Here is a 14,457-nt window from a genome sequence, read left to right as displayed (position 1 = left end):
CTTATCCGTGCTCTCTTGGGGGAGCTAAAACAGTGTAAGCAGCTAACTTGAGGAGGGGGACTGGTAATAAAGAATACTCCCTCTGGTTTACCTGTCACTCTAAACCTTTCACAACAGAGGAAATTAATTACATGAAAAACTCGCTGGTTTGAATGTTTGAGGCGAGGATGATGGGGAGCTGATCATTTGCAGGACAAAAATATGGCTGAATTCCAGCACTCAGATTGAAACTGACATGTACTCAGGAGCGAAACTTCATGTTATTAAAATTGCAAAAGGTATTGATTATGTGTCTTATGTTTGCTTTTCCCAGGAGGAAGTAGTGATGGCTTTGACAGCTAAAACAGATCATAAATCTGACTGTCTATCTTTCTTTTCTATGTTCAAATATCTTATACTAAATTGATTATTTGCTGAGTATTTGTTTTAAAAGGTATTTCTTGTGATGTCAAAGAAACAAATATTGTTTGATATTGAAACTGACTGAATCAAAACAATGTAAGGACTATATGACATGCATTACAGGAGGAGATAAGCACGTACACTGAAACATATTTCAAAATTCAATCTCTAAGTTAATGGCTGATTTGTAATACAAGGTTAATCTAGAAATAATTACATTTGTGTTCCTAAAACTTCTATTAGTGTTCCTGAAAGTGTAGCTCCAAGAAGCAAAGAACCCAGGAAAATGAATGATTTGGAGCCTATTTAATTTGTTTGCTTGAGAAAGGAGGATTTCCCCGTGGAGACTCAACTTGTTTGAAAAAGTGGAATAAGCCTCTCAGATATGTGCACACATGCAGAAAAAAAAAGACTAAGGAGACAGTACCCTGTTAAGCTTGCAGTGATGAAATCCTGATTGCCATCATAACATGAAGTGCGGATCCTGACAATGCGTGCTAAAATATTTACACAGTGACTGCAAAGCAATGAAGTGACGCTTTCAAGACACTTTCAACATGGTGGCAGCATATGTTGCAATTCCCCTCCCTTCTGCCTTTGGCACTGACAATATCAGTGAAGAGCACACGCAAAACAGACTTCATATAAGGTGAATGAGCTTGAGGATTCGGACTAAATTGAAGCCTAATTAAAGCTAGGGTAGGTAGTTTTATTTTGGCATCACAGATATCCCATAATGAACCTTGAGGATATTGTAATTCAAGTGGTCTGAGTGACAGCTAGACTTCTGCACCTTCCCTTGGCTCTGTTTTCAGGCTTTGGAAAATCTATGAGACTATGGCAAATCAAAGGTCATTTCAAAAAGAGGGCATTCATTTTGGCTGCTCTACAAATGCAGATGTGCTTCCATGTCCCTTTAATGAAAGCCAGATTCAATGGCAATCAAAAAGAGTCAATAAGAGAGTTTGACAATAAACAAAACCCGTGTCATTAATGACAAAGTGTTTCAGAAATGGAGAGAAAATGCTGCTAACAGTTTAGCCTTCTGCTAATCAGAGCAAAAGGCTCGCAGCTGTGGCTTTATGCTTACTTTACTGTTGATCTAGCTAACGTTAGCTAGAGACTTGAATCACAGCGTGTCCTCTGCATCACTCCCCACTCCTACAGACCACCTCGCTGGAAGGAGAGCTGGCAGCAGCTCTGGAGACTGAACTCCAGTCTGCGACAGTGCAAACCCCAGCTCCAGGGGACCGGACAGCCCTAACTCCCCGCTAGGTGCTAACAGGTAACACTCAGCGCTGCTGCTGGGCAGCTGTCGCTTTGATACCCTGTGATGGAGGGATTTTTGCGCTGGCTGAATTTAAGATGCTACAGCTGCCAACAAAAGGTCTGTTTCCTGGGCTGCTGCCAGCTCTCCTCTCGGGGTAGCTGCTCACAGCGACGGGGAGCGAGGTGAAGGGATGGTGGGGTGGCTAACGTTAGCTTGCTAATCCTTGTCTCATTTTTGGTCTTATAAACAGAGATGGAGAGAGCAGGGCTTAGAGGGGTTGAGTGAATGTGCAGTGTGCAATTTTACACTGACATCAGATAAAATAAATCAATGTATGGAAAACACTGGGCTACCGTACAAGGCATGTGCCAATGCCTGTGGTCGTTTGGTGGGAGGGGCTTAGTAGGGTCCATCTTACATGTTTTCAAGGGTTGATCTGAAAATGTTGTCAATGCTTTATTTGTTTCCTAATACTATTTGTCAGGTTTCATCAACAGCTAATGAAGGATGACTCTGTGAGAGAACATCAATAATTCAGATAATTTATTTCCTCTAAAAAAAGGAAAAAAGCACTTAACTGCATTCTCCATTGCCCATGCTATCATCCACACAAAACAATCTGCAGCCGCTGCAATTGGAGAAGATCAATTCTTTTAAATACTGTTTGACACTTTTCCTATTAATTTCAACAATGTCTGTAATTAAACTCCTATCCCATATCAAATTTTTAGAGAGAGAGGGATGGGAATACAGGCTGCTCTGCAGTATCATTTCCCTCCCTTGTATTAGCTGAGTATGAAGCCTGGGAGAATTACCAATCCTGTGAGATTCAATTATAGCCTCACCACAGCAGCATTTGAGAGGACATGAGAAGGAGCTCAGACTGGGAAAGTGTCCAACTAGCTTCATCTATCACTAAGCTGCAGACATAAACCTAATGTAGAATGCCAATCCATTCGATGACACCCCCTCTACGCTCTCTTTTGCGCTCTCTGTCTCTCTCTTTACACTCTCTCTCCAAATAATGAATAAACATGAGTGGCAGTCAAGTGTGACGTAGGCCAGTCAGTGGTGGGGTCAATCAATCACCATTCCACAGCTCATTAATATTTATTAGTGGCCTGGAGTCACCTCCTCGGCACCTGGACCTGGGCCGGACACAGAGGAGCCTCTCCAGGTTAATATTCATGAAGCTGCAGCGAGAAACACGACACATATGCAATGCTCAGGTAGTAGAAATACTATCAGCGTGGTATCATGCATATATGTGTGTGCATGTGTGCCTGTGTGTGTGTGTGTGCCTGTGTGTGTGCTGTGCAGGCAAAGGGACAAAGGGTAGCCTAGGCATTCGACTCATGCTCAGAACGCGCAGATCAATACCACATTGTCCTTGGAAACAAACATTGGGCCTTCTCATTTGTGAACCTGCTCAAGCACATCATTAATCCAGGTGCACTTTTTTTCTCTCCATCTTCTCTCGATGCGCGCGCACACACACACACACACACACACACACACACACACACGCACATGACCTCCTCCCCTCACCTACATGTGTCAACAGAAACTGTCACTCACGGCAGCACTTTGTGCCGGTACTAGAACTCTGGGATTTGGTGGAAGAAAAAGGTTGTGGGAACGAACATCTGCATAACAATGTCAGCGTCTGAGTTTGTCTGCTCACAATGTCAGCCATTCATACATAGCCTCAGAGAAGATTTGTGAATTATTAAAGGGGTCTTCTCTGGGATGCTTGAAGAAGTTTCCAACTCTGGACTAAATTATTGCTCACCTTATCAACTCCTACTCGTTTGGAGTTAAAGGGTAAGTTTGAGATTTTTCAACCTGGACCTCATTTTCCCATGTTTTTGTGCCTGAGTGAATAATGGGAACAACAGTTTTTGAAAATGGCCCAGTATTGAGCGAGACCCTGCAGCCAGTAGCGAAACCACTGGGCTGACTTTCTATTTCTTTTTTAAAACCACTGGCAAAATATCATGGGTTCCTGGAGATGGGTCAGAAAGTCACAAAGCAGCATCCCAATTAAGTTATTAATACATTACTGAAACACTGCATACAATAGTCCACCATCTCTGCTCCTTTCACTGTAACTTCTCAAACACACACTCACACGTCAGGGCGCTCAGTCCATGACTCATGCCCCGAGTTGTTACTTTGCAGCCTGTTTCATCACTGCCATCTGCAGCAGTCTCGCTCATCACTGGACCGATTTCAAACATCTTTATTCCATTAGTCTATTACAGGGCTGCCCACTTCAAGTCAAAGATTGAGATTATAAATCAGAGACCCCTCAGTCGTCTGATTCTTCAACTCGAGCCGTACTTCAGTCAGTGCGCAGTGTACTCCTGGGGAAGTTTTGGTCCCCAGATGTAGCTGCAGAGTGAGCGCTCTTCACATTCAGGCTGCTCTCTAGTACAGGCAGCTGCAGACCAGGTGCCAGGGTGAGTCTGAGTGAGACTGCAGAAGCTGCCTGGAGGAAAAGAGGCAGTCAGGCTCGGAGATAGACTTTTCTTCTGCCCTCTGCTTAGAAGTGGTGAATTTACAGCTCATGGCAATTTAATACAATATGTCTCTGGCTTTTGTTTGATCAGGAAATATGCTGTTGTATGTTTCGGACCCACTGTTAGCGCAGTTAGCACGTATTAGCTTTGAGGGTGCGATATTACATGACCATTGCTGTCGAACCCCGTTTAAACTTTCAAACTCTACATGGGAAAAAAGCATAACGAATCTGATCCGATCTTATCTGTATAAATGCAAATCTGACTCGACTGACAATTCTGAGTCGGGTAAAACCCTACACACAAAAACATAAGAAAATAGGGTCCATGTTGAAAAATGTCAAAGTTACTCTTTAAATGGACGATGGCAGAGTGCTGGGGGAGAAAATTCACATTTCTACTGAGCAGGAGAAACCTTATGATATAATATGCCTCCGCATAAAAGTGTTTAATTGTCTACTGTGAATAGTAAATGGTAAAAACAGGAAAACACATGTCTGCTTGATACCTTTCTCCTGAGTCTCACAACAACCCTACTTAACCAAGTACTCAGACAAGGACAAAAAGTGAAGAGGAGAGGAAGAGAAGAGTAAATAGAAAGAAGAGTGAAGAGGTGGAAGAAGGTGGAAGGTGGTTCAGATGACTGGGTTATTTACCTAGTATACCTGGTCAGAGATGGAGCTGGATATCGTGCTCTGGCTCCTCAAATCCTTCTCTAATGAAGCAAGCCATGAAAGGCTTTAGTAAAGCTTGACCAAACCCACAGTATACACTCATCTCTCACTGCTAGCTCAGCAGGCCTGTTCATCTGTATATTCACACAGAGGGAGGAAGAAAGGATATTCCATCTCAGCGCGGATGTCATCCAGGCGATGGGAGAGTTCAATGGAGTCCTCCTCCTTGTTCTCATTGAACACCTTGAGCTGGATGTCGAGCTCCTCTGTCTCTTTTAGCTCCTGCAATGAGTTAGACACACAGCAGATAGCTAAGAAAATGAAGTTGTACAAAAGGTCATCTTGCAATGTAGATTGTGATAAAGAGTCCTAACACCTGCGAAGAATAACTTAGATATGGCTTTTAACCATTTATCACTCCAGTATTGATATTTCAGAATCTTGCTAAAACTTTTATGTGTCACTGTTAATCAGGCCTATTGTAAAAATAGTAATACTAGAATATTAGTTTCCCTGTTCCAGCTTTAGAGGAACTGTGAACTGAGACGCCCTGAACACTCTCACTAGGTATTCCAGACAGTACCTATTCCTGCACACCTGTTCCAGCCACGAGGGGCTACGGCAGTGCTCTTTACCACTTCTCTATGAATCACCGGCAGTGGAGTTTACAGACTGAGACAGGGCCAAATGTAACCCAATTTCTGCAGGTATCAATCACCCTGCACTGTTTTTTTGGGTGCACCATCTGTCTTGAGCAACACAGGTTTGGAGGGAGGTGCACAATGCCACAAAAAAGGGAGGAAGGAGAAGAGGAGGGCCAAATACATGTGTCAAGGACTATAAGAACAAAACAAATTGTGCTCTCTTTTTTTTTTTTTTTTTTTTTAGTGGAGTTCACTTTTTCTTTGCCAACAGCTTCGCCGGCTCCCGAGCATAACTCATAATTAGATGAACGAGTGTCAGTTTGAATGTCGGCATTAAAAGCGGTGAACGTGGCATTCATAAATGGCCGTACACCAAGACTCTTTCATATCAGGGGGCAGAATTGAAGATAATTAAAGTAATGACAGTAATAATCAACAGGAGCAGCTGGGATGACTTATTAACAACTGGCTCTGTGACACGCTCACCCCACTCGCTACAAATGAGAGCCTGAGTGATGAGTTGGAGCTCGTTTGCCTTCAGTGGATGTGTAGGCCTGCTGATAATGATGCCAGAACGACCTGTGTGATGAGCTGCTGGCACTGCATCACACTTGACACAAGCTACTACTGCTTGTAACACCACTACTATTATTTAATAAATTAACAATAGTAAAACCTTTTCTCATTCATGTCATTTGTGTCCTGTGGCACCTGATTATTTGGTTTAGGGCTGGGCAATATTATAGCGATACCATTATATGAGACAAGGCTTAATCTTAGATTCTGAATATCCTAAGAATTTCTTTTCCTGGTTGTAATGGCTGCTTTACAGTAAAGTGATGACATTTTCTGAACTTACCAGACAGTTCTAGCTGATCTGTTATTTGCCCTTACCCACCTAGTCACTATATTCACATTACTGATGATTATTAATCAAAAATCTCATTGTGTAAATATTTTCCAAAAGCACAGATAGTCAACCCTACAATATTGTTGCAATATCAACATCGAGGTATTCGGTCAAAAATATTGGGATATTCTATTTTCTAAATATCCCCCAGCCCTTGGGATGATATCTAGTCTCATATTACATTCATTGATTTTCCGTAACCGCTTATCCTGTTAAGGGTCGCAGGGGGGCTGGAGCCTATCCCAGCTGACCTTGGGCGAGAGGCGGGGTACACCCTGGACAGGTCGCCAGACTATCACAGGGCTGACACAGAGAGACAGACAACCATTCACACTCACATTCACACCTACAGACAATTTAGAGTCACCAGTTAACCTGCATGTCTTTGGACTGTGGGAGGAAGCCAGAGTACCTGGAGGAAACCCACGCTGACAAAGGGAGAACACGCAAACTCCGCACAGAAGGGCTCCCCCACCCTGGGTTTGAACTAGGAACCCCCCTGCTGTGAGGCGACAATGCTAACCACTGCACCACTGTGCCGTGGAATGATAATCTCACATTACAATATCAAAATATAGTCGATATATTGCCCAGGATTGACTTAGCGGAAGCAAAAAAAGCAGAAAATGGCTGATGGTCCAAGGACGGACCTTCAGCTACTCAAATAGCAACTTGAACTCAGTGCTGCTGAAGATATACAGTCACTAGAGGTCTATGATTAAACTTTAACCCATGGTCTATATACTAGAATACTTGTTTATTGCAGTACTTCAAATTGGTGCCCCAATATCGTGATAGCACCAAATCAGGAGATAAGCACATCGTCCAAGACAGAATAGAGGAAAAATGTGTGTTTTTGATTTAGGTGTGAACTGTAGCTGTAACTATAGTCTAAGAAATTCTAGTTGGACACCTCACAGGCATACTTTAAAGCTGTAATGAGTTATACTGTAAGGCTACAAATCTGCTAGGACGAGTCATAATGTTTTCAGGGAGCCTAGAACATGTACTGGTTAAAATAAGACAAGGTTCATGGTTCAGAATTACCAAGGCCAAACCGCGCTGTGTTTCTGACAAGTTTGACAAAGCTGACCTAAGCTGATTGATTGAATTTATTGATTGACACAGTAAGAGTGAATGTTTTGGCTACAACCTCTTTTACAAAGTCAGGAGCAGAACTTTCCATGCATGTGAATAATCCAACTATGTTGTGCAAGACAGTTTGATAACTTACAGGTAGGATCTTCTTCAGGCCACATCTCAAGAACTCATTGCGTAAATGTATCCGGAAGTCGAGGTCATCGGGGGAGGTGACCAGGGCGTTGATCAGCTGCATGCAGGCAACCTGTGGAGCAGACGGATTAAATGACAAAGAAACACATGAGAAAGAGACACAAAAGAGGTAATTCTTGCAAAATAAATCAATACAAGATTATTATATAGTTTAATTATAAATGTAATGTTTGGTCTTTGTAATATAAACATGTGTTTATGAGTGATAATTTGCTCTTAATATTCTCTTCCCAAAACTAAAACTAATGAAAAGAGATTGCAACGATGAGTAGAGAAAGGTAGAGAGAGAGAGACAAGAAGAGAGATGGTGGAAAGTCCAGGTCTGCTGTGTCTATTGACTAGATGTGCATTATTAATGGATTTATTGGAAAGGAAAAAGCCTCAATGCATGCGTGTGTGTGTGTGTGTGTGTGTGTGTGTGTGTGTGTGTGTGTGTGTGTGTGTGTGTTGGGCAGAGAAGGGGGCTAAGAGGAAATCGCTGATGAATTATAATGAGCAGTAAGGTGTTTCAGGGGAGCAAGCCATGGATAAGACAGTTTTCCTTGGACAGACAATCGATAGCAGCCTGAAGGATTCCCATGGACAATGTGAAACGTTGTCTTCTGAAACCTTGACCCTGTACTGTTTGCCTTGTGTTATTAATAAGGGCCACAGCAGTGTTGTTTCTGTGCAGTTTACTGCATCAGTTTTATTATATTTCTGGGTTAACGTTTTTATTCTAACACTGAAACATACAACTGAAGATCCTTGCACGTAATGTCTTCTGCATACATGCTATAAAATACATCCTTTTGACACTTGAGTCCAATAAAGCGCTACAATTAAATATATCAGCGTTATCAAAGTTTCCGTTTGATTAAAGGCGCAAAGACATTTTCTTAAATTATCAGTACTGGTTTGTTTTTCTGTTGCCATAAAATTGAGGCAGCAGTAAAACAAACCCATTTCTTAGTCAGGTGATGGAGGAAAAATGCATGTTATTATGCAATACGGATATACTGTTACGATGTATACTCCTTTGGGAAAGCACAAGCTTGTTGCAGTAAAAGAGGCAGCACCAGTGACTGTGTTGCGCCAGAAACATGGCATACTTCTCTGTGTTCCACAAAAGCTTGAGAGCCTCTAAGCAAGATCTGTGCATTGAAACCTGACATTTTACTGTATCCACCAGAGGCCAGATACATAAAAGAAGCTCCACCAAATCTTCACAGAATTTATGTGAGTGAAGAAAGCCATGGAGCTCATGAAAAATTCCTTCTCTTCTCCTGCATAGAGATTTACATCAAGCACCTCAAACATACCTCCGCCATGTACTGTGGAGTGGGAAGTGGTTGTGTTGGGGGGGGGGCGTTATCTATGTTGGGTTTAGAGAGCTGCGGTGGTGCCATGTGGGGGGGTTCCAAACATCGTAATTAAAAGTGGCACTGCTGGGACGGTTTTAAAGTTGAAGTGCGGAGTTTCTCTCGCGCTCAGCAGACAAGCATCGCCTCAACTACGGCAAAACACATTTTAATCACATTAGCGAAGTCTACTTCTACAGCCCATCACAGGTTTTGGATAAAAAGTCTATTAATTTCCTTGAACCCCCTGCATCAGCAAAGCATTTTAATTTACTTCACAATTAGCAGAGCTTCATTTCATTAACGGCAAAATTTAAAGGAAAAACAACAGCCTCCTAATAAAAGAATATCTACTTTCACTTCCACCACCCGCCTCATCAGTTTCCTTCATGACTCTTCCTTCATGACTTCACAATCCCTGCAGTTAAAAAAGTAATTCCTTAAGTAATTCCCTGCTTTTGGTTTCACAAAAACATGTTTTAAGCAGTGTTTTTATTGCTGTTGTATAGTTTTTTCCTGCTGCTGAAGAAAACGAAGAGCAGTATGATGCTTTAGTTGCCCTTTCACACCGAGTCCTCTGAGACCCAACTTGACAGCAGCATGGAAAAAAAACAAGCAAGGGGAAGTATTTGTAAGATGTGAGAAAAAATGAGCATGATAGCAAGGGGGAGAAAGTGTGAGAAAGAGAGAGGGAAGACAAAAGGCTCCTCAAGAACTCAGCATCTCTGCTGTTTTTAATATATTTTTCTGGTGTTTGCAAAAAGAATGGGGTAGTTCAGTGGGGGTGCTCAATGAAGCAGGTGTTTTTGATTAAAGCGGTGGCGATGGAGCTCCGGGTGCATTTTAATAGCCCAGTGATCACATCCCATCATGTGCAAGAGGTGCAGTGGGGTTGACAAGTGGACCCAAAGACAGTAGGAGAAGCAGAGAAAAACACATGTATGAGGACAGCTGAGGCTGACGTACAGTGGGCCCCAAAGTGACACAACTGTCACTTTCAGTCTTTATTGGCATCTAAACAGAATTTGTCTGACACTGGCCTGTGCCAGGTTTCTGCCCACTGTACACGGCCAACTCCTGCTTTCATTAATGAGGTGCTCCCTTCCTCTTAGGTTTGGGTAGAACAAATCAGTGTGCATGACTCATAAACTGTACACAGTGATGGACGTAGCTGCAGTGACGTCACCCATTCGTTTATGAACTCCCATTTTAAAGCCTTGAGTTTGGCATTTTGGCTGTTGCCATCTTGGATTTTTGGAGCATCTTTTGACCAAATTCAGATGTGAAGGGGTGGGGCTAACCCTAACGCTAGCTTCTTGCTTGGTGCATTTACAGCTATGGGGAACTGTGATAATGCTAATGCTAATTTTTGCTGGTGAAAAACAGGCTTAAAACCATTAAAACAAAATGTACTTAGCAGAAAAACTAAAAATGCAACTCCTTGGATGGTCTTTTAGCACAACCAAATGCTGAACAAGATTTTTTTCGGTGACCAAAACATTACAATTAACGTTCATTAAGTGTAAACGCACTGAAATAGTGATGGCTACTGCTACACCTACACTCTGTGAATCTGGGGTTACCATGGTTACGTCACTTAAATTATGCTGGCACAGTGGTAGCGACTTGTCAAAGGACTACAATTACCTGTCAGTCTAAGCAGCCATGCCCTAAATCATGCATAACATTAAGGTTAATAACGTTAAAACAATGAGTTACATAAAAATTCACCCCTGTGCAGTTGTCATGAACAGGAAATTAGCTATTTTTTAGCTTTTTGTTTGTGTACCACGCTGTAAACATGTTAATTTCTACTGTTAAGTTGGGAATTTTAACATGGGGGTCTATGGGGATTGACCTGCTCTTGGAGCCAGCCTCAAGTGGCCATTGGATGTACTACAATTTTTTGGCACTGCTGCGTTGGCTTCACTTTTCAGTCCTGGATTTTGCCACTTGGTATACATAGCATCCTGAATATTATACTGTGCCACAGACTAACGCAGTATCCAAAACACTGCTGAGGAGTAACAATGGTTACTGTATTGCCCACTGAAGCATAAAAGGTCATTTTCATGGTTCAGACCCATATAATCTAATAGAAAGGCAGCGATGAATGCATGATGAATATGAGACAGTGATGTATTTTTATGTGTGATTCCTAACCTGGAGCTGCTGGGCTTCGTGGTTCTCCAGTCCTTCCACAATTGGAGCAAATCTCTCTTTATTGTTCCTCTCTGCAGCAATTGTCATGGCAGCTAGAATCTTATCCAGGCTGGAAGAAAACAGGGAACAGGGAGCAGGCACAACACAAAAGTCAACAAACACTTTTATCACCTCACTGACAGGACATTTACTCACAATTTTCAGCTCAAACACCATGTATCTTATCTTCCCTTGTGGGTTGGTGTGGACATTTGCTCGGCCAGTCTTTGGTCACCCTGACAAATGCTACTGCTTTCCATCTCTTTGAATGCAATGCGGTCTATTAGTGCTGCAGTATCCAATTTTGACCTCATCATGCTTGTTACTAAGGTGATGCGAGACAAAAAGCAGGGTTTTACTGAAAATGTGTTCACTTGTCAAAGCAATTGTGGTAGAGTTTATTTGTCTGGGTGAGAAAGGGTGTGTATTATTGCAGGGACTGCCAGACTAATGTGCAAATACACCTATTGAGAAAGTAAGCAAATTGGAGTACTTGCAAAGGGCTCAAGGCAGCTCTGCTAAATAGAGCGTTGGACAATTTCAGCATCTAAATTGTGAATGAAAGAGAATTCTGAGCTGCACAAAAAAACACACACTCAGACTGCAATGAAAGTAAATTGATGTCTTATGAGCACTTTTGTAAACAGTGATTTACAAAATGCGTCCATAGTAATTGGCAACAGGTGGTCTCTCTGTCACTGCAAAGCCATATTTTCCCCTCATCAGTTGACAGACTGAAGAGCTTAAAGCCCTGTTGTCAACCTTCTTATCCCTCTGGGTACTAAGCGCTCTTAGCCTGATTTACAAGTTAACCTCACTGTTCAAATAAATATGTTTACTAATAAATATTAAAAATCATTTTCCAAGAAACTTGGGTGTGTTATATGCAAGTTTGGTTGAATGAGATCCTATGTATTGCAGCTTGTAACACTTTTTCTTATGGTTAAATTAATTTTAGACAATTTTATATTTCTATTTATAGGATTCAGTGTTTCTGTCACACAGGTTAAACCGCTCTCCTCATGGCAAATGGTTGGTTTAACGCCCCTCCTCTTAGCGCAAGCTAACACAGCAGAAGCTTTTACATCCAACGGGCCATTAAACAGTTCTTGGAAAGTCACACCGACATTAAAACTGCTTGACTCTGTCATTAAACCTGTTAAAAACTATTAGGTAACGTTAGCCGTGCAATGCTAACAGTAAGGGCCGATTCATAGTTTCTGTGTCTGAGTGTCTGCAAGTGTCCACTGTGGTCTGCGTGACGTCATCATGTACACTTCTGCAACTTGTAGGTGCAGCCCATTTCTGGTGACTATGCAGACTCTATGCATAGCGAGCATGCCGACTGCACATGCTATGATATTTTGTCACAAATTCAAGTCCAGTCCAAAACACTGCAGTCACGCCAGCTGCAGCTACCTCACCATGGTGAAGTTGGTTTTTAAGTTGGACAGACATTCATTCCAGACTCAGTGCCGTCCTCTACTTTCACCAATATCAGATATCAGCAGTGTAAGAACAGTAAGCTCACCTCAAGCTGTCGTTTTTACTGCTTGGGGTTATGCGGACCCTAATTTGTACTGTGAATAGAACAGTGTGCATGTTACCGTAACTGTCCACGGAAATTCAATGCAGAAAGTTTGCCTGAGCGTGTCAACGTATATGTGCAGGCGGACCCTTGCTAACTGTCCCTAGTGCGGAGCAGAGCAGTCCTGATAAACAGAGAGAGAATGGGGTAAGACGTGGCTGCCCATAGCTCTACAATAAAATAAGATTTTAAAGGCGCTGTATGTAAGAATGTGGCCGAAACGGTTACTGCACTCAAATTCAAAATACTGCCGCGAGTTGTGTCCGCCCCCCCTCCCCTACAGATTCAAGGTTGCTGGACAGTGGCACACTGGAGACTGATTTGATTGCCCACGGACGGCTGCCGTGGCAGGGCTGGGTCGCCGCATCCTTGATCTTCGGTGTTCGTTCGAGCAAGTCCGGCTGCCGGGATACAGCTGAGGAGACTGCTAATGCTATGTACTGGGACGCTGCTAATGCTGCTGCCGGGATACAGCTGAGCAGACTGCTAATGCTATGTACTGGGACGCTGCTAATGCTGTTTGCCGTGCTGCTGTAGCTCAGTCTGTAACTGATGCTGAGACTCTACTGACTGTGTGACTGGTAGACGGCAATGGGTGGCGCAACAGGCCAAAACACAAATTCAAAACATAAACATGATTTGCGGACCGTAAAAATTTATTTTAAATGCAAATATTCTGGCTGTACTATTGTTGTCGGTGAGATCAGTATGTTATATGAACATTATTCCTTAGTCTCTGTGACATATTAGGAGGAATTTATGATTATTTGCTTTAGATTTCTTACATATAGCTCCTTTAACCATTTTAAATAGTAAAAAAATATAGTAAAATGAAATAAAATAAAAATGTCGCAGTCATTGTTGATGCTGGGGAGTGATATATCAGTGTATGGAAACTTTGAGATTAATACTTATTTATAATTTCTTTCTTATCATTTTGGCCAAATAAATGACAAAAAATAAATTAATTAATATCCAATTCCCCAAATTGATAGTTGGATTCCTACGCCATTAACGAATATCCCTATAGTTGAATATTAAGTAACTCACATATGCCTGCTGTTGCCATCTTTATTACCTTATATCAACCCCCCCTAAAAATAACACTTTCAGAAGACAAAACACAAGCATTTACTTTGTGAGAGAGGGAGATCATGTGTCTGACCAAAAGGACTGTATGTATGAAATAAGCTTGACACATAGATAAATGGAACGGCCATGCCTCTGTGATAGGGGTTACAGAGTCGCAGACAAGCACAGGGAGCTGCATACTGAGTAAATCTAAAGCCAGTTCAGACGATGCTTCAAAACAGGCGAGATAGATCTCCTTAACTTGTCGTGTTTCCTTTTGATGCTGTCAGCTGAAGTGGGTGTTGAACATGAGCCAGCGTCACAACATTGGTTGGCAAAGAAGTTTCTGAGCAAGAAAGTGACGCCTCAGCTCCTTTGGCTGTCACTTCTACAGGATACGTACATTTTAAAGCAGGGCTGTGATCATGGCAAAGATTTCCATGTTTAGTTCAACCTATTCTTGAATACTTTTAAAATGCAGAGAGAGGGAGAGAAAGATCTGTACTATCTGTAAACCCAGTATCCGCTTAAATATAGTTGT

General features: G+C 42.1%; 1 protein-coding gene across 7 annotated transcripts in view; it reads right to left on the bottom strand.

Annotated features, from left to right (window-relative positions):
• The window catches only part of diaph2 (diaphanous-related formin 2), a 513,027-nt gene that overhangs the window by 349,846 nt on the left and 148,724 nt on the right, over positions 1-14,457 (bottom strand). For all 7 annotated transcript variants that reach the window (XM_049585042.1, XM_049585047.1, XM_049585043.1 and 4 more), the window contains 3 exons: positions 11,219-11,327; positions 7,657-7,767; positions 5,038-5,150 (listed from right to left, as the gene is read on the bottom strand). In XM_049585042.1, coding sequence (XP_049440999.1) covers positions 5,038-5,150; positions 7,657-7,767; positions 11,219-11,327 — 333 coding nt within the window. The remainder of the gene's footprint in view (positions 1-5,037; positions 5,151-7,656; positions 7,768-11,218; positions 11,328-14,457) is intronic.

The sequence above is a fragment of the Epinephelus fuscoguttatus genome, linkage group LG9 (assembly GCF_011397635.1).
Source record: "Epinephelus fuscoguttatus linkage group LG9, E.fuscoguttatus.final_Chr_v1".
Classification (NCBI taxonomy): Eukaryota; Metazoa; Chordata; class Actinopteri; order Perciformes; family Serranidae; genus Epinephelus; species Epinephelus fuscoguttatus.
This window is presented reverse-complemented; position numbering and strand designations above follow the sequence as displayed.